General features: G+C 40.0%; 1 protein-coding gene across 1 annotated transcript; it reads right to left on the bottom strand.

The window, feature by feature from the left end:
- Positions 1-2,961: 2,961 nt before the first annotated feature.
- Positions 2,962-20,145, bottom strand: cox16 (cytochrome c oxidase assembly factor COX16). Its single transcript, XM_077597049.1, has 4 exons — positions 19,927-20,145; positions 6,121-6,198; positions 4,964-5,032; positions 2,962-3,483 (listed from the first exon to the last, which is right to left on the bottom strand). The coding sequence occupies exons 1-4, from the start codon at positions 19,984-19,986 to the stop codon at positions 3,370-3,372; spliced, it is 321 nt and encodes a 106-aa protein (XP_077453175.1). The 5' UTR covers positions 19,987-20,145; the 3' UTR covers positions 2,962-3,369.
- Positions 20,146-22,038: the final 1,893 nt, after the last annotated feature.

Here is a 22,038-nt window from a genome sequence, read left to right on the forward strand (position 1 = left end):
TTTTGTAGGTAGTTTTTCTGTGCTGGCCAAGTACACAAGACTGCAGTACAAGCACAAAGATGTACAGGGACCTGTAGTAAAAGTATACTCAAATACACATCCTTCTGTTGCAAGGTTTGATGTACTTGCAGTACAGGTACAAGTACACATACTTGTCTTACCTTTTATTTATTAAATGAAGTGCAATTATTGCATATTGCTGCTTTAAAAGTATATATGACTAGAAAGACCACATTTTTTTCTCACACTTGGTGCCACTTTTAGCCCCCTTGTGTAGTCTGCCCTATCCTGTCTAGACCAGTGGTTTTAAAAATGCAGTACTGTACATTCTGGGACGAGAAGAAAACAAAATCTCAGAATAATTGATGTATGAATCCAGCTCAAGTCACATGATTCCTTTGAGGCACTGTGCCTCATTTTTTAAGCACAGTAAACTACAGACTGACCTTGGTCAGCAACATAAGCCCCCTACCCTCTCCCCTTTTTGTGGCAAGAAACCAATTTGCCTTGTCGTTGCAACTTGACTGCAGCTTTTTATTGAGGACAAACAGCACATGAATGGAGCTCTTTGCCTTGGGATTTTTTTAAAACGTGTTATTTTATTTTTTATTTATTAGACCGAAGCGAAGTGCTGTGTGCTTTGTTCGACTATGCACTCATATTGGATATGAGGGTCATTCCAGAACTGGAGGACATTTTACTTAAAAATGGTTGGAAAGTTAGACTTGACTTTTTTATGCTATATATTTATCAATAAAAGAGAAACTATCAGTCTTAATCAGCTAGTTTTACATATCAGTTCTAAAAAAAATTGCATGATTACTGTATTTATTCGAGTATAACGCGCACTCATAATTTGTGACGAAAAATAGTCCAATTTTTTCCCCCACTTTTTCTCAGCTTACACCAAGGATTGAATGGGTACTGGTAACTGTCAAATGCTGAATACATGTCCCCAAGACAAAACATTTATTCATTCACAACATATGGTACAAAAACCTGGTAAAACAAAGTACCAGTATGAACAAATTCTCAAATGGAATTTACAATTTTAAATCCTTAAAGCCTAATTCATTATAATATTTAACATTTTTCGAAGTCTGATTCATCATCACCAGACTCACCAAACAATTGATTACATTCTTCTTGAGTTCTTTTTTTTAAGTGTGAGCACCGGCCAATAGAACGGGTACTCCTTCCCCATCTGGCGGACACAGACGGACGGGTCTTACTTCTCTCAATTTAACGGCTGGCAAGGGGACTTTTTCACCAGCGGAGGGGAGTGTTTCACCGGGATTTGTGTACAATGCACACATGAGCTTTGCTTCAGTTTTTGCTACAAAATGTTCCGCGTTATACTCTAAGAAATACGGTACATTTAGCATTCGCACAGTAACAGGGTTGTAAATCCAGTACCATTGATGATGCTCGATGTCCATTCCATTTTGACTGGGAGGGCATATTCCTTCATTTCCTGAACCGCTTTATCCTCACAAGGGTTACGGGGGCGTGTTGGAGCCTATCCCAGTTGTCTTTCGGTCACGAGGCGGAGGACACCCTGAATCGGTGGCCACCCGATCGGAGGGCACAAGAAAACTAACAACCATTCACGCTCACACTCATACCTAGGGGCAATTCAGTGTCCAAATCAGCCTACCATGCATGTTTTTGGGGAATGAGGGAGGAAACTGTAGTACCCAGACAAAACCCATATGGGCCAGGGGAGAACATGCAAGCTCCACACAGGTGGACTGACCTGGAATTGAACCCAGGGCCCCAGAACTGTGAGGTCGACGCACTAACCACTCATCCCGCTGCCCCTGGGACAGGGCAAATAAAAGTCATTCACACTCAAACATAAGCATTTACAGCCAGCTATTCTGATTTATATAAATGGTGTTTTAGGTTGATTTGGGGTAATTTCCTGTAGGTCTTGCAAAACTGGATCAATTTCAATTTGTGGATCACTTATGAAGGATTCCTGAGACCTTGTTGGGTATTTCTTTGTGTCTCTGGCAAAAACTAGTGGGAGTCACAGTGGGAGACCTGGGTTCAAAATCCAGGTCGGTCCACCTGTGTGGAGTTTGCATGTTCTCCCTGGGCCTGAGTGGGTTTTCTCCAGGTACTCCGGTTCCCTACCACATTCCAAAGACATGCATGGTACGCTGATTGGACAATAAATTGCACCTAGGTATGAGTGTGAGCATGAATGGTTGTTTGTCTCCTTGTGCCCTGCGATTGGTTGGCCACCAATTCAGGGTGTCCCCCGCCTCTGGCCCGAAGTCGGCCGGGAGTGGCTGCAGACCCACCCGTGACCCTAGTGAGGATAAAGCGGTTCAGAAAATGAGATGAGATGTAAAATAGCCTCCAATTACGGAATGACCAATTATATTGTGCATGTCGCTGCAATGTGGCAAAATTGGAGTCACTGTGAAATTTGTTTTCCCTTTCTTCATGAATCCATGATGAATATGACCACTGGTGGTCACTTTTTACACTGTGTTCTTGGACTGAAACCACACCACAGCTAGTTTTTTTTACACTTGTGAGCAGGGTCTATTATTTGAGTCCTAACCAAGCAGAAGGGTCTTTCCTGCCTGGTTTGACAATATTGCACATGTTAAGCGCTGCTGCACGCACATGTTGATGTCAATTAAGAGTCCTTGAACATGTTTTTTGTCAATAAACACTGATCTTGATATATTAACTTGATTCTCTTGAGACATGGCATGTCACGTAGTGCGGGCGTGCAGATTAAGGACACCAAAAACAGTGGAAAAAAAGCAGGGAATCCAAAATTATAAACATCGACCTAAAGGGTATAACAAAACATACTTGAAATGCACACCTACCACTGCCGTGGCATTGAAAAGGACGCAACAAGAAATGAACAAATGGGACTTAAAATACACAGACATTGAGAACAGGTGGGTGAAGCACAAAGCAAGAGAAAGGCTGAGACACAGGGGAAAAACTTTTTTTTAATTAACATTGATAGCAATAGGAAGTGACCTCGAAATGCAAGAGGCCCAATGTAAGAAGAAGTGTCCAAGAAATGCGTCCATATTTTAAAAGATGAAAAGTGGCAAAGTAGGAGAGCTTATTCACAGGCACAAAAGAAAGGTTGGTGGCACAAGTGTAAAGCGTGGCATAGAGAGCACAACTCAGTATGAAGAACAAAAGAATGGAATTGTAAAGATTAGAAGCATTTAGTTTTGCTATTCATAGACTTTGTTTGCTCTAATTCCATTATTTACCTGACAATCTTTTTTCTGTTTGCGACATAATACGTTTAGTTAGATAAGCCCAAAACCCTTTGTGACGCGTGATTTAAATTGAGGAACAAATAAACTCATATCTCCATATGTGTTAGTTCTCTGCTGTGATGTTGCTGCGCATCTGCTCCTGGTATTGCCGAGACTCCTCCCATGGCCGGGGGCCACGGACATTCCTCCACTCATCCAAATTGGTCTCCTTCATCTTCTGTTCCCACAAAACAAGATGGTGGTGATGCAGGCGGAAACGCAAACATTTGAGAGAAAGACAGCGCACATCCTATCACAAACTCTAAACCACTTTTTGGTACAATACTTGGTTAGTTTATTCAATATATTTGCCCATCTTATTTTGTTGCTTTGTAGCAAAAATAAAAAAATCTTTTAAAAATCCAATCTCTCTCACACATTTAAAATTTACCAGATTTCTATTCATGGGATTGGATCGGTGACACTGCTAATTGTTAAACCTCTGGATTATTTCCTTGTTTGTATCCCTTAACTCATTTACTTAACACGTCCCCATGGCAAAACATTTATTCACAACATAGGGTACGGAAACCTGGTAAAACAAACTACCAGTATGAACACAATTCTCAAATGGAATTTACAATTTTAAATCTTTAAAGTCTAATTAGTCATCATAATATTTAATTTTTTTCAAAGTCTGATTCATCATGATCAGATTCAGTGATTCCATTCCTCTTGAGCAAGGATAGCAATCCCTGGGTGGACTCGAGTGGGCGGCTAACGTTTCTCTGGAGCAACATTTTTTATTTTATCCTCCCCTATAATCTTGCCGGTACTCGGTCGTTTGGTCGCCGGTCTTTTGGTCGCCCGGAAGGTTATTGATAATTACCATTTAAATCGTTGCTCAAATCCCCTAAATACAAACTGCGAATTATTATTTAGTCATACTTAATGCCCTAATAATTATTAGGCTAAATAAAAGCTCCAAATTTCCCGTACTTTTATTGTGTTTTGTTGGAGAACTTGTTAAGACCCTGACTGACGTAGCTTCTTAAAGGGACAACGCATGTACATACAAACTCATACACTCACACGTCCGCTCAGTGCGATTGTTGGCTTTCATTGATGCGTAGACTGTGTTGTTTTACCTTGTTTTGTCGCCGGTCTTTTGGTCGCCCGTTGTTTGGGTCCGGGCGACCAAAAGACCGCGACCAAAAGTCCGGCGACCAAACGACCGCACACGAATCTTGCCGAAGGCTATTTGGAGAGGGCTGGCTTTTGTAAAAGAAAGTCGATTATATCCCATGAGAATGGGGATATAAATTTACCTTCTTTGGGCTCTGGTAGAAGGGGCTCTCGTGCGCCATCTGGCGAACAGAGAGCGGTTTTACATCTCCCATTATAACTATTGTGGAGGGGACTTTTTCATCGGCGGGGGGCAGTTTTTCACCGGGATTTGGTCATAAAAGCGAAGACCTCATGAATAACGCACACTGAACTTTGCTTCAGTTATTTGGTACAAAATTTTGTGCTTTATACTCGAATAAATACGGTTGTTTAAAGTTGCAGTATTTCTCAAAATATGGTGTCGGCATCTCACACATTTTTTATTTTATGTCTTTAGAAAATATAATTGTATAATGTACTAATGTAGTGTTAGAGGAAATGTCAATACTTGATCAAAAACCGCAGATCTGAACAAAATATTTTTTCCTCACCTCATACTCTTGCTCCAAAACGATCGACTGTTTCTGCATGTTCACTTTGGCCTCTAATGAGGGATCCAGCTGAAACCACCAAAACAAACAAAAAAGCGACAATAATTCAGTATTACGAATGATCGCCGCCATTTACGGTAATGGGCGTCCAATCCAATTCTACTTGGAGTGATCATTCGCTGACAGTTCTACAAGTCAAAATGGATTGGTCAATGACTGCTAATGTGTTTATTGCCTCATATCTGGCAATATGATTCTTATGGTGATTCAGAGGTCAGGGTTGGATTCAATTCCAATTAAACTCGATACAACACTTTAGATGATTATTGCAATTTTTGTATTTCACCTTATACATAAAACTACATTTACATCAATTAATTTCTGAAACCTCATGCAGCACTCAAGTAAACGTGTTTTAGTGCAGACCTGCTTTATTGCGAACTACTTTTAGTCGAAACCAACATAAATGCAGGATTCTAAAGATGAAAACAAAACACTAAAGTAGGTATGACACTCAATATGGAATTTGATTTAGGACTTCAGCTGGGAAAGAGCGCTCTCGTGCGACTAAGCTTGCTTTGCATGTGTTTATTGCCTCATATCTGGCAATATGATTCTTATGGTGATTCAGAGGTCAGGGTTGAATTCAATTCCAATTAAACTCGATACAACACTTTTCAAGTCATGCTTTGTAATTAAAGCTGGGCGATAAAACTATAACGATAATTATCTGTTCTCACAAGATTACCTAAATTAAATCCCAATGTTGCCAATTTTTGGCTAATTTTGAGACCTTCACTTGGAGTTTACTCACTTTTGTTGGCAGCATTTTACACATTCATTGCTGTGTTTTGAGTAATTTTGAAGATAAATTACATTTCTGTTATTATCCAAGCTCTACAGTGACTACTTTACATTGTATTAAAGTGTCATTTCTTCAGTGTTGTCCCATGGAAAGGTTTAATTTAAAAAATTGAGAAATGAGAGGGGTTTACTCCCTTTTGTGACATACTGTATATATTAAATCTATTAAACACTTTCATTTCACCACTAATGAGGTGCAGTGTTATAGTGGCTTACAAAAGAGAGCTTTGCCCTCTTGAAATAAAAGTGTAACTTTTGCAAGCCTTTTTGTTAAACAAAGAACTATGACCCACTTTTCTCCTGATCTTCTGGGCGTCGTAGCGAATCTGCGTGAATTCCTGCAGGCCAAAAGAACCGCCAACTACCAGAAGCTGAAACCACAGAAACATTAAAATTGTACATTTTACATATATTTATATGACTGTTCCATGTATGAATCTCATCGTTTGGTCGACCGGACGTTTGGTCGACCGGACGTTTGGTCGACCGGACGTTTGGTCGACCGGACGTTTGGTCGACCGGACGTTTGGTCGACCGGACGTTTGGTCGACCGGACGTTTGGTCGACCGGACGTTTGGTCGACCGGACGTTTGGTCGACCGGACGTTTGGTCGAACGGACGTTTGGTCGAACGGACGTTTGGTCGCCGGGTTCGCTCGCTGTCAAATTATGACAGAGTTTACTGTTGATATTTTGATATTAGATATTTAGATATTAAACTCACTCTCTCTCTCTCATGATTATAATTTTGAGAGCTCGTTTCAACAGTAACAACCCGGTGACCAAACGTCCGTTCTACCAAACGTCCGGTCGACCAAACGTCCGGGGACCAAACGTCTTTCGACGAAACGTCCGAGTACCCGATTGTACAAGTGCTCCATTAATTATTCTATATTTTATGTCTGAATCAAGGGAAACTGAAAAATCTAAAACCTGTGCATATCTCTATTCAAAATTATATAATCTTGTATTATGGTTTACTAAATAAAATTATGAATAAATTGTTTATATAAAATTAATTTAACAGAATGAATGCACTTTTTAATGGCCAAAGTAACAATCAACTTGATTTCTTTCTTTTGTGTTTATCTAATAGTTTTTAAAATAATTTAAACTGATTGTCTGCTGTTGATTGCAATACAGTCATAACTTGAGATACGAGCCTAATGCGTTCCAGGACTGAGCTCGCATATCGATTTAGCCATATCTCAAATCAACATTTCCCGTAGAAATGAACTATAAATACAAATTAATTCGTTCCCACCCTCTGGAAAAAAAACACACCAAAAAACAGGATATTACAATGGAAAAACATTTTTATTTTTTATTGATTGAAATTTACCATCTACTAACAGAGTAACAAACAACTAGTGGTTATGATGATTAATATTAAAATGAGGCATTATTCAATACAACGAAGAGTTCGCAGATGGGAAAGAGAGGGAGAGAGAGAGAGAGACTTGACGGATGCGCTCGTAATGTAACATACTTTAAATCGAACTTAAATGAACTTAGATTCCTATACACACTTAAAAATGTTAATCTTACGTTACACTAAACCTTCTTGTCCAATAACCAAGGCAAAGAGGTTAATATATTCCACCACGGCTTTCAAGGCGAACTTCCTGCTTCTTCATACGTATTGGCGAACCAGCTCAGTCACGCGTGCACTACTCGTGTTTTCCGATTATTTCGTACTTAATATCGATTGTCATCATACGCCTTTTCTTCGCACTACCCTTCAATGCACCGGCTTGCTTTGGATCCATCGTTTCCCTTACTTCTGCACTGACTAACGCAAAAAAACACGGAAAAAATGCAACGCTACGCCCAGTGCTCGTAGAGATCTTTGCACAAGACAGATGCGGCCAGAAAGACAAGGCTGAAATCATAAGCAGCCTCTCGCGGCTGTCTCGAATGCTCGTATCTAAAAATTTGTCTGGTATCTCAAGGTAAATATTTGGAAGGAATTTTACTCGTATCTCAAATTCCTCATATGTCGGGGCACTTGTATGTCAAGGTATTACTGTAGACACAATTTAATTTAAACTTGCCTCAGAGCTAGGACAGCTCTAGACTCCCAATCTCTTTTGACCCGGAATGACGATTCTAGCACCATCAATGGATGCCAGTGAATTAAATAAGGGCTAAGGAGCAAAAGCAATGGTAAATGTTGAAGTATCACCAAGTTCTAATCCTACTCTATTAAGAATTCATGCAAGATTGGAACAATGCATAATTAATAGACTTGGGGAGGAATTATTATATTATATTGGTTATATTGGTTGCAAGAGATACCGTAATTACTCGAATATAACACGCAGATTTTTGCTATATAATTAATTCCAATAGATGGGGGTGCGTGTTATAATCAATAACTAAAATAAATTACAAATTTTCGATCGAAAAAAGCATTGTCAAACTCACTTTGACGCACGGATTTTACGTCATCTCGTAAAGCCGACGCACGGATTTTACGTCATCTCTAAAGCCGATCGAAAATCGGAAAGCCGAGACCACCACTGCCCCCCTCTAGCCTCGTACTCGTCTCAGTTCACCCTCTCTCAGTTCAGTGTTATAATCAATAACTAAAATAAATTACAAATTTTCGATCGAAAAAAGCATTGTCAAACTCACTTTGACGCACGGATTTTACGTCATCTCGTAAAGCCAATCGGATGATGTGTTGTGGGAGGAAGAGGAAGTGGATGAAGGAAGCGTGGACGTTGATAGGATTCTCAACGAAGAGATGTATGAGGAGACGGATGAGAGGACAGACAAAGAGAGAGAGGAATATCTGCAGAGACTATTTAAAGATTCTGATGCGGACTCTTCATTTGAAGGATTCTAATGAATAAATGTGTACTCTTGATTAACACTTGTAGTTTAAACACATGTGATAGTCTTTTCCATTGTGCATATCTTCAAATCATTTATTTATTCAATTTGTATGTTCCTTTTCTTGTTTGAGAATGACAATAGATATTTGAATTAAAACATGGTATTGTCAATTGAAATGTAGTCAATGTTCAAGGAAGTCTAAAAGGTATTGCAACATAACATGTCTACATGATATGTTTGTCCACTCTGTGTATCATCTATTGTCCTAAAATTCAAACGCATAACTCCACCAACTGCACGACACTCGACACGCTCGTACCTGAAGATTTCTCTATCCGGTTTTGAACAAAACAATCGTGAAACGAAGAAAAAAAGGTAAGATTTCTGATTTTCGTCAGCGGGAAATTTTAGGTGCGCACTATATTCGATTACTGCGTTTTTCCAGATGTTTTTGGCCCAAAATTACCTGCGTGTTATTTTCGAGTGCGCGTTTAATTCGAGTAAATACGGTAATTAAATATGAATACCATCAATGACAATGCAAAATAAGCATTCAGAGCCAGTGTCCGTGGTCTAAATGAATAGGATATCTTGGAAAAATAACTCCAGAATGTTACTTGAGGCCATAACCAGTATGTATTTGTGTTTGAATTCATATTAATTTCACTATTTTCGGTTAACTAACTTTGAAGGGCGGCCCGGCGGCACAGTTCTGGGGTCCTGGGTACAAATCCAGGTCAGTCTACCTGTATGGAGTTTCCATGTTCTCCCTGGGCCTGTGTGGGTTTTCTCCAGATACTCTGGTTTTCTCCCACATTTAAAAAAACATGCATGGTAGGCTGATTGGACAATCTAAATTGCCCCAAGGTATCCGTAGATATCTGTTATACACGAAAGGGATGAGGCAAAAAAGACAATGATAAACAGCCTCTCATGTCATGGCCACCTGGCTTGGTCGCATCTCGAAATTCTGATCGTATCGCGGGCAAATTATTCGATCGAAATTTTCATCGTACCACGAGCATGTCATAGGTAGAGCTGATCGTAGGTCGAGGTACCACTGTATTTAATAAAGAACCATTTTTTTAAAGATTATTTTTTTAAAGATTATTTTTTAATAGCGCAACAATTGTCTTTTGGTTCTAAACAAGCAGGCTTGTAAACGGTACTAGGTGCTCAGTGTTAACTTAGTTTTCCCTTAATTTAGAGAGAAAGATAACAACAAAGGTAACATTTGTGAAAACACGTTTCTATATTTGATCTAATCCATGTTATTTTTCTTTATTTCAAACAAATATTGAGGTTTTCTTCCCAGCCATCAGTTTAAATCAACTACTCAATTGCTATGGCTCAACAAGACAGGTATTGCGCGCACTGACGCAGCGGCTTCAAGCTCTCCAGTTCGGGCTTCGTTCGTTATCTTACAGTCGCCAGGATTTACTCACTGTTAGAATTATTATGGAATATTCTATATGTGTTGTAAGCATTTTTCAATAAGTAGTAAGGCTATAAATCAAGTCATGGGAAGATGGACTTTTTCCTGCACAGTCTACTCCTCAAGGGCAAAGAAAAAGAGGTCACGGCGTTATGGACACTTCTACCAAATGTTATGACGAGACTCCACCAGCAGATTTGAAAATACGGCTTTGCTTACAGTATAATACTGCTTTGTTTACCTTGAAAGCATTCCTCACACTGTTGTTTTTCTAACCAGCGAGAGTGTTATTGTACTGATTACATAACCATGTTTTTCGAATGTCGCGATTAAATACAATGATTCAGTTACTGCAATTCAGAATGCACTGGGGACTAAGACGGCGTCACATGGCATTTTCCTTGCAAGTTGTAAGCAGAGTTTGTTGAAAGATGTTTTTCCTTTTTTAATTAAATATTACTAATAATGATTTAAAAGGTTTGAATCATTATTCCAACATTTGGTCCTTCGAGTAGCCGGGGTCAACAAACCGATAAGGCTCAGACGCTGCAGTTTAATATCTGGAGTGACCGTGCACGGCGAGAATCCCTTTTCCAGGCTGGACTATTTCTCAGCAGCGCCTGTTCTCTAATCGGTTGACGACTATCCTCTGGGTAAGCATCTTTCGACATTTCTGCCGAGTCCGCGTGTGATGGCTGCATATTGTTGACGGGATCCAAAATGCGCGAAGGGCATCACACGCGAAGGCCTTATTTTGAGAAGTAAGGCTCGCATCCTGGGGATAGCGATTTTAAAACCCTGCGAATACTAGTCACTAGCAGGTGGACACGTTGTGTTCTATAAACGTCGACGGTGGTTGGCTGTGTGTGTAGTTGTTAAAAAAAAAAACTAAAAAGATACACACAAATCCACTCAAAAAATGGGTGGTGCAAACAGTAAAGCGGCTATTGACGACGATCCAAAGATGCGTCTGCCGTGTACAGATTGGATTGTTGAAAATCAAAGCGCTACAAGGGTTAAACACCTAAACTTATGGATAAATAAATATGGATTTGCTGGCCAGCTTAATATGCATAAGATATTGATACTGCAGGATAAAATACGTGCTAAGCATGGGGGAAATCTTAACAAAATGGAGCAGGAGGGATATAATGATACCTATTATTGGTTTATGATACATGGGTTAAATCAGTTGATAACGGTGGGACTGGAAACACAGAGGCTGTGTTATTCCACAGAAAAGAGGACGGCTAGCCCGGTGGGGAAGAAGTGTGTTGTTGTTGTTGTTAAAAAGGAGGGCCCCCTCCGACAAATATGACCAGGTCGGGAGGGCCCGTGGGGGACATGGGGAGAAAACACTATCTCCCCAGGCCGGGGCGCCGCCAATGAGTGATGTGTTTATTGAACAATATCCCATGATCGAAGTTGCTAATACTAATGTGGGCAAGGAGCAGGCTCCTACTAAATTTGGATGTTCGAATCCAAAAGCTAATGGTGGGCCGTTGTGTCATGACGGTCGTAATTTGAATTTGAGAGTGCATGAACTGATTGATCAGGTTACGGGGAAGTTTAAAACAAAAGTTAATTATACCGTGATCAGCAGAGCTAAGCAGAGGGATGGTGAGCCTTTTGCAGAATATCAAATCAGGATGACGGCTTGTTTTAAGGCCAACAGCGGCCTCGCTGAAGACCACGCGGTGGGCAGCATTTATCAGGAGCAGCTAAAAAAATATGTTGCATGCTCATTCAAATGTGTTGCATGCTCATTCAAATTATACTTATATATATTACATATATCGCTTGATTGCCTGGACAAAAAGGTCTCTAAAAACAAGGCAGGCCTGCTCAAAATGATTTGAATGAGGATTTTGAACATGAGGATGTTGAGCTAATTTTAAACCAGAGATCACATTCTTTGGGAATGAATTCAATTGGATTTTTTTGTGTGATGCTGAAAGTTGTAAAATGGCAATTAAAATGGTTATTTCCAAGTCCTAGGCATACTTTGTTAATAGTACCTAAATGTACTGTCAATTTAATGGAATGAAATGGCTTATTGCGGATTATCTTGGTTTTATCCTGTCAACGGGAATGTTTTGGTTAACAGTCGAAAAGAAATACAAAACGACCAATTAAATGTTTAGCGGGGTTGCCAAACCTGCGTTTTTTGTCATACTCTAAACTGGTCAAATAATGCTTTGGCTGCAGGGGAGCGCGGCTGTCTTTGCTGCTGATTTGAATGCAAAAAAACATGTGGACCGCGTAGCGGCTGATTTGACGGTGTTAGGCATTCAGTATGCGCGCAGACCGCACGAGCGGCTAATTTTTTTGGACCCCTTCCGTGAAGACATTACAATAATTGGCCTTGGGGGTGCTGAAGCAAACTTGAGGGCAGAAATGGGTTTTGCTATGCTTGCAGCATATTGTAATTATGGGGTATTGCCAAAATATTGTGATATAGTTGGATATCGGGAGAGTAATTAATTTAGTCTTCTCTAAAAAGCGTTATAATTGTACACAGGAGGTGAAGCATTGTGCTCAAAAATAAAAAGAGAGCACTTAGGAATGTCAACATTGATAAGCTGCTTCTGCAGCGAGCGTGAAGGTCACAGTCAGCGGGTAAGGGCGCGCTTCCGTTTAAACATTTCAGAATAAGAACAAAACATGGTCTGCAAGGGATGCAGAGTTCCGCGATTATCTTCGCATTTATTTTTGGGATTTAATCAGAAATGTCTTTCGAGGTGATAGAAAATCTGTTTGGCAAAGATTGATTTGGTAAAAGCTTTGGAATTGGGAATAATACTATTATTATTATTTTCTTTTTACTTTAATATAGGAGATTGGCTGGTTAAAGAAAAATGAATGGATTTTTTTACAATATTATGGCATATTGGTGACAATTTGTGGATCCTTTATTAAGCATTGAAAATTGTAATTAGGAAATGCCTGGTAAAAGGTTGATTTCTCTAATTTACTTATTGTAGATTTCTCTTGTGATAACAGGGAGCTATAAGAAATGGCTCTTATCTTGAGTAAACATTATGGGGTGATTTGCAATTTATGTCTTAGGTATTAAGAGTTATTTGGTTGTTAAAGAAATCAGACATGAAATTAACAATGCGGAAATGAGAAATTTCATGGCATTCGTCCAAATTGTTAGGTAAATTGAACCTGGCTGGGGTAGATAAGATAATTGGGTAAGGATAGGCATGGTTTCCCTAGAACAGGGATGGCCAAACCGGTCCTCGAGGGCCGCTGTGGGTGCAGGTTTTTGTTCCAACCGATCCAGCACAGACATTTTGACCAATGAGATTTCTGAAGAAAACAAGAAGCACCTGACTGCAATCCACTGATTGCACTTGTAGGACACCCGATTGGTGAAAAGGTGTCATCTTGATGGGTTGGAATGAAAACCCGCACCCACTGCGGCCCTTTGTGGAATAGTTTGGACACCCCTGCCCTAGAAGAAGCATGGAGCGTCTTTAAGTGCACAAAAGACGTTCCTTGTTTGACCTGAAGGGGGCGTATGCTTTGGTATAGGTCATATTGATGACTATTGGGACGTTATTGCTGTCTATTGCTTTAGAGGCATACACATTAAGAATTTAGCCAAAACTTACTGCATTGCAATTATGGGGTTAATACAACTGAATGTTACGGTGATAACGATGGGCAATAACAAGCTTAGATAAAGGGGAATATCTACAACAAAGTCTGGTAGGGCCTTCCATGGTGTGAAACAAGTGAAATAATGTCTATGTTTTAAAAATAACATCTCCAAATTATAAAATATCAACCTTGGAGAAATGCTTTAAGTAGATGGGTTGATTAGAATGGGCAAAATTCGATAACATTGAAAGGGGGTGTAACTTAATCCAGAACATGGAGATAAAGTTTTTACAAACGGTTAAAATACAAAAAGGGGCGGTGGCAATTGAACAAATTTCTATTTTTAGATATGTGGCATGTGAATCTAATACATTAATTATCTAGTTTCTTCAGGCATCAATCTTGATGATTGGGGGAGGACTCTAAATTCCTTGATTATGAGTGCCAGCGTGGATGAGTGTCTGTCTTTTGTGTTTCAATTGGCTAGCCACCAAGATATATCAATATTCTAATATCAAGGTGGAATATTTCTGAAATCGCTGATAAGCCTTTCAAGGACGGCGGTGGCAGAGTAGGACAGAAACAAAAAGAAAAGAATTTCGCCAAATGAAATTTTTTGATTTCTGCAATGGGAAATTTTGGGAACCTGGGGGACTAAACAAAAACAAAAGACTTATCTGGGAGGGCTGCCATTTTGAGTCATGGTAAATTTCATGCCTCAAAAAAGGGGGAGGTTATATATTCAATCTATATGCAGATATATGGCAAAAACACGGGCGATTCCCCCTTATGTCAAGCTACAAAAGCTACGTATCCATTTCAAAGGATACACATGGATTTTATAGAATATGTGTGGTACATAACAGTCCTAAAACAGATTGGGGAAACCTTGTTGCAGAAACTGGTCTAGATTGGCAAGCTTGGATGACACACGTGTGCGAAAAAACCATCAGGCCTTCGATAAAATTAACCCATATGGTGGGGCATTGCAAATCATAATTCAGACTGACAAATTAACTTGTGGATCTTTGTCTGACGTTTTTCCTAAGTCCATGGGTAAGAAGGTCGTCAGAGATGGAAACACCCGGATCCGCCATAGTAAAATTAAAATCTGAGATGACCAGAGAATTCATTTCTGCAACGGGGAGTTCCCAAACGGGAGGCGGTAAGAAATAATTGGTTATTGTTGATGGAAAATGCAGCTATTATAAATCAAACCTGTATCAAACCTGTATAACATGTATGGGGGGCCGACCTCTCTTAAGAGTAGTACCCGCGCAAATTACCCCTGATTGTGTAAAGGAGATAATGACAAAAGAAGATGTAAGCCCAAAATGTATGAAATGGAATAATGTCTACCCAGTTACAACGGCAGCAAAGGACAAGCCTAACTTTTAACACATGTCGCGTTTAATCATTTTACCTGCTTAGTCCTCACAGGGCACGGTCCGGCACTGGGAGCGATAAATGTGACGTGGTGTGCCCACGTCCTAAAACAGACTGCACCCCTGATTCCACGTTCTGACCTATGGTGGTGGTGGGGTCAAAACAAATTATACGACTCCTGCTAAAATGACAGCAGGACTTTGTGCCTTGGTCTCACTGCTATTACCAGTGTCTGTTTTTCCATCTACAGTAGAGATACAATTGGAAATCCGGTATGATGGCGGGCCCCTCGCGACGGCGTCGCATGGAGAGAGGGTGATCCGACATACATTGATGCGATTGGCATCCACGAGGCGTACCAGATGAGTATAAGTTGGCTAATCAGATCGCAGCAGGTTGGGAGTATATTTTTCTTTTAATTACTCCAAACAAAAATGTTGATTGGATAAATTACCTGCATTACAATGTCCAAAAACTTGGAAATTATACTGAACAGGGATTTGTGGCGATAAAGGAACAACTGGCAGCCACTAGTCTGACGGCGTTCCAGGATCGTGCAGCGGTTGAAATGCTTCTTGAAGGAGCAGGGGGCGTATGCAACGTTTGAAAATGTTGCACTCAACAACACGCCCCCCACTGGGTCCCACACCAGGGCCAACGATGGCCTGCAGACCCTAAACCGCAAGATGAAAAAGCATCCTGGAGTAGAATAATGTCCGCTGACAGATTTGTGGCCTCACTAATAATGATTTGGCCTAATTTGTGGCCCTTTTTGCTACGATTTTGACATTATGTGGGTGTTGTATTATTCCCTGCTTAAGATCTTTGATGAGCCGACTTATAACCACTGCGATTGCCCCTACAAATTCCAAATTGCATGAATTATATCTCCTACTGATGAAACGTGCTGACACTAACAGTGAATTCCAGGAGCATGGTAATTACGAGGATGGATTGGACGAAAATGATCTTATTTTCTGCTTTTCAGACCTGCCGAACGAGTAGAGCCTAAGCGGGTAAAATTAAAACAGCCAACGGAGATATCCCTGTCTTTTTTTATTTTGTCATAAAATGAATAACACACATATAGTAAAAGGAGGGAATGTTAGAATTATTATGGAATATTCTATATGTGTTGTAAGCATTTTTCAATAAGTAGTAAGGCTATAAATCAAGTCATGGGAAGATGGACTTTTTCCTGCACAGTCTACTCCTCAAGGGCAAAGAAAAAGAGGTCACGGCGTTATGGACACTTCTACCAAATGTTATGACGAGACTCCACCAGCAGATTTGAAAATACGGCTTTGCTTACAGTATAATACTGCTTTGTTTACCTTGAAAGCATTCCTCACACTGTTGTTTTTCTAACCAGCGAGAGTGTTATTGTACTGATTACATAACCATGTTTTTCGAATGTCGCGATTAAATACAATGATTCAGTTACTGCAATTCAGAATGCACTGGGGACTAAGACGGCGTCACATGGCATTTTCCTTGCAAGTTGTAAGCAGAGTTTGTTGAAAGATGTTTTTCCTTTTTTAATTAAATATTACTAATAATGATTTAAAAGGTTTGAATCATTATTCCAACACTCACTATCCGAAGGATATGCGATACATCCGATTTCTTAACACACTCTCCGGGATCTCCGTGGCTAGCCAGCCCACCTAAAGCACGTCGAAGGCGGCGAAGGGACAGGAAACAGAAGCGTGGATGCCGGGCGGGCCTTGCTGCTAAGCTGAAACAACAACCACACCGAGCTCCGCTTCCTAGTATCCTTTTGACCAACGCCCGATCCATCACCCACAAAATGGATGAGTTGGAACTTCGTATTGCTACCAACAGCTTTGTTAGAAACTGTAATATTATTATCATCTCAGAAACGTGGCTACACCCGCATATCCCCGACGCGGCGGTATCGCTAGCTAGCCGAACGCTTTTTCGAAACGACCGTTCTAAAGTATTAACAGGCAAAAGCAAGGGAGGAGGACTGTGCATGTATATACATAATGAATGGTGTTGTGACAGTAAAATTATTGACACTCACTGTTCCCCGGATTTAGAGTTATTAGCAATACGATGTAGGCCCTATTATCTACCAAGAGAGCTAAACGTCGTCATAGCAACGGCTATCTATATACCGCCGAATGCTAACGTTAACACGGCACTTAACCTCCTGCTAACGGCTGTTAACAAACAACAGCTTGACCACCCCAATGGAGTTTTTATTGTTGCTGGTGATTTCAACAAGGCGTGTTTAAAGACTGTTTTACCTAAGTTTATTCAATACGTAAATTGTAATACTAGAGGAGACAAAACTCTTGACCATGTCTATTCTAACATCAAACATGCTTATAAAGCCACTTCCCTCCCTCACCTAGCTGGATCAGATCACCTCTGCCTATCTCTCACCCCCGCTTACACTCCACTCCGGAGGCAAACAACGCCACAAATAAAGACAATAAAAACTTGGCCCGACAACGCACTCTCTCAGCTGCAGGACTGTTTTTCCCGCACCAACTGGGAACTTTTTGTACACGACAACCTCCAGGACTACACGGACTCTGTACTTTCTTACATTAAAAACTGCATCGACAACGTCACTATAGATAAACGAATACGGGTTTTTCCTAACCAAAAACCCTGGATGACCAATGAGACACAGGCACTCATCAAATGCCGTAACTCCGCCTTTAGATCAGGGGACAAGATAAAATATAGCGCTGCCAGAGCTGAGCTGAAAAGAGGCATTAAAAAGGCCAAGGCAGCATATACCAAAAAAATTGAGGAGCACTTCACAGAAAATAACCCAAAGAAGATGTGGCAAGGAATACGACATATTACCAACTACAATAACAATAATATGTCTGTTAATGGAGATGCCTCACTAGCGGAGAATTTGAACCGTTTCTTTGCCCGCTTTGAGACTGACAAATCAGACCCAGTCTCAACACCCCCACCACCACCCTGCAGCAATACACTGACGTTCCGGGAACAGGAAGTGAGACTGGTAATGCGGTCTGTGAACACCAGGAAGGCTGCGGGCCCAGACAGAGTACCTGGGAAGGTGCTCAAAGCCTGTGCTGACCAGCTGGCTGGAGTCTTCACAAATATTTTCAATTGTTCCCTGCAACTATCCATCATTCCATCTTGTCTGAAATCTGCCACCATCATCCCTGTCCCCAAAAAGCCAACCATTGGCAGCATGAATGATTATAGGCCTGTTGCCCTCACGCCTGTGATCATGAAGTGCTTTGAAAAGTTGGTAGCCCGCCACATCAGGAATACAATCTCTCCCTCAATTGACCCTCACCAGTTTGCTTATAGAGCAAACAGGTCCACTGATGATGCTATTGCCATTGCTCTTCATACAGCACTGAGCCACCTGGAACACCCTGGGAACTACGTGAGGATGCTCTTCATCGACTATAGCTCAGCCTTCAATACCATAAAACCGGACATTCTGACTGACAAACTCTCCCACCTTGGACTATCCTCTTCAATCTGCTGCTGGATAAAGGACTTCTTGACCAACCGACCACAGACTGTTAGACTTGGTCCCCACCTCTCTTCCTCCATTACACTAAGCACTGGCTCCCCTCAAGGCTGTGTACTGAGTCCTCTTCTGTACTCCCTGTACACCTACGACTGTACACCCACCCACCAGTCTAACGCCATCATCAAATTCGCTGACGACACCACTGTGGTCGGACTCATCTCAGGAGGGGATGAGTCGGCTTACAGAGATGAGGTCAACAATTTGTCTTCGTGGTGCTCGGTGAACAATCTCACACTGAACACCACGAAAACTAAAGAAATAATCTTGGACTTTCGCAAACACGGCACAGATCTGGCCCCACTCCTCATAAATGGAGTATGTGTAGACAGGGTCCAGTCCTTTAAATTCCTGGGGGTCCACGTCACGGACAAGCTCTCATGGTCTACAAACACCACGGCAGTGGTGAAGAAGGCTCAGACACGACTCCATTTCCTCAGGGTACTTAGGAAGAACAACTTGGGCTCCAATCTTCTGAGAACCTTCTATAGAACCACTGTAGAGAGCATCCTGGCGTACGGCATCACAGTGTGGTACGCCGGAAGCACGGCGGCAGACAAAAAGGCCATGCAGAAAGTGATTAACACTGCCCAGAGGATTGTCGGCTGCTCTCTGCCCTCACTTGAAGACATTGCCAGCCCTCGTTACCTCAGCAGAGCCAAGAACATCATAGGGGACCCTTACCACCCTGGTCACAATCTGTTCCAGCTGCTGCCCTCTGGCAGACGCTATAGGTCCCACAAAGCTCGGACAAATAGGCTTAAGGACAGTTTTTTCCCCACATCCATCAGACATCTAAACTCGCGCTAACATAACACACATTCCCTTCTGCGGTATATGAATAGATGTTTGGTTGGTGATCTGCCTCCTACTAGCTGACTTGAAGTAAGGTAAGTGGCAGACAGTGTGCGGTAATCGAGAGGTAAGCGACCTGTATCCACAACAGCGGAATGACAAATTACAAGTCCGTAACTTACACTTATTTAGGTCTTTTGCCGATTAAACGTAGCTTATGGAGAAGCACCATCAATTTCGTCACACGCAGTTTCTGCGTGTGATGACAAGTAGGCTTTTGTGTTGTGGTAATGACGACATGGCCTATGTCCGATTATCATTATTATTATTATTATTATTAAAAATTATAGCACACTATCACTTTCACATTGAAATCAAGAAACAGCACATTTATTCCAATTTCCCAAAATGTATTACAAAGCTTCAATCACGACATTGGGATTCAAAGATGCAATTAAACATACAAACACATACTTACGAGCATTGGCACTCCATATCTAACTGTCTTGTTTTTCTGTAGTGCTTTCAAGTTAAACATAATTTACTTTTAGTCTTTTATTTTGGCTAAACGCCCATGTTTTGAAAGCCAAAGGTTACATAGGAGCCTGAGTGCAGCCTACCGAATAGATATCCCATATAAGCACAACTAGACGCGAAATGCACACTGTAAGCTATTCGGGGTGGCCTGTATCAGTTTTTGGCCATTTTGCGTCAGTGCCGTTCTAAAATCAAACCGGTAACAGAGCGTCTTTTTAAAATATTTATAAATGTTCAACCAGTTATAAAATGACTTGGTTTTTAATAATCTTTTTTTAAGTACGAAGAAAATATTTTAAAATTATTATATTTTTCAAGACCCAGTAAATTATTTATACGTGGATATATTATCGACAAAAACAATTAAAGACATCAAGTTTAAGTCACCTGTATAGTACTGTGTAAGCGGCTCACTAAGCCGCCGAGTCATTTTTACTATTTTTTGTATATCTAGTCCAATATACGTACACGTATAGGATATCTTAGCTGGTAGTTCCGGGTTTGGTTCAACGGTAAATGTGTCCGGACTCTGTAGTGAAACTACTGATTCCAAAATTATTTGAGCATTCCCCGCTCTTCATCACCTGTATCATTATTGATTGTTAGGCTCACCTGGACCAGTTTCTGGTCTGCACATAAGTAACTTTCACGCAAAAATCCTACCAAATATATATATATATATATATATATATATATATATATATATATATATATATATATATATATATATATATATATATATATATATATATATATATATATATATATATATATATATATATATATATATATATATATATATATATATATATATATATATATATATATATATATATATATATATATATATATATATATATATATATAAAATATATATATATCAAATATATATATATACATATACATATATACATATATATATATATATATATATATATATATATATATATATATATATAAAATATATATATATCAAATATATATATATATATATACATATACATATATACATATATATATATATCAAATATATATATATACATATACATATATACATATATATATATATATATATATATATAAAATATATATATATAATATATATATATATATACATATACATATATACATATACATATATACATATATATATATACATATATATACATATATACATATATATATATACATATATATACACATATATATATATATATATATATATATATATATATATATATATATATATACATACATACATACTCACTGCAAGGATTTATTGAAAGAAGCACACTCGATTCGACATCTGGCTCCAGTATATATCTTCTTTCCAGCAGGCAAAACTGGACGTTAATTCGAATATATTAGTGAGCATGTTTCAGTTTAGGAACTTCCAAAAAGGGAGTTATTTTTCACTTCTTAGCAGACTCTTGGCAATTAAACTGTCTTGTCACTCAGAGGCTTGAGAATAATGGTGGGATCCAAGGAAATGCCAGCTAACTATGGACACTAGGCAAGGAACACCCAGAATTTGTGGCCAGCCAATTCCAGGGCACAAGGAGACAGACAACCATGATCAATCAGCTAATCAGACAATCAGCTCACAATCACAGTTAGGGGCAATTTAGTGTTCAACCAGCCTACCATGCATCTTTTTGGGATATAGGAGGAAACCGGAGTACCCTCGACCCCAGAACTGTGAGGCCGATGCGCTAACCCATGGGTGGCCAGGTCCGGTACTAGAGAGCCCCTATCCAGTCTTTTTTCCATGTCTCCCTCCACCAACACAATTGAATCAAATAATCGGGATCGGTATGAAGCATCTGGACAGCTTACTGATGAGTTGATCATTTGATTCAGGTGTGGTAGAGGAGGGAGATATGGAAGACAGACTTTATACGGGCTCTCGTTGGAATTAATTAATTAATTCATTCATTTTCTGAATTGCTTTATCCTCATTGAGGTTGCAGGGGGGGCTGAAGCCTATCCCAGCTGACTCCGGGCCAGAGGCGGGGGACACCTTGAATCGGTGGCCAGCCAATCGCAGGGCACA

Source organism: Stigmatopora argus, chromosome 3, assembly GCF_051989625.1.
Source record: "Stigmatopora argus isolate UIUO_Sarg chromosome 3, RoL_Sarg_1.0, whole genome shotgun sequence".
Taxonomy (NCBI): Eukaryota; Metazoa; Chordata; class Actinopteri; order Syngnathiformes; family Syngnathidae; genus Stigmatopora; species Stigmatopora argus.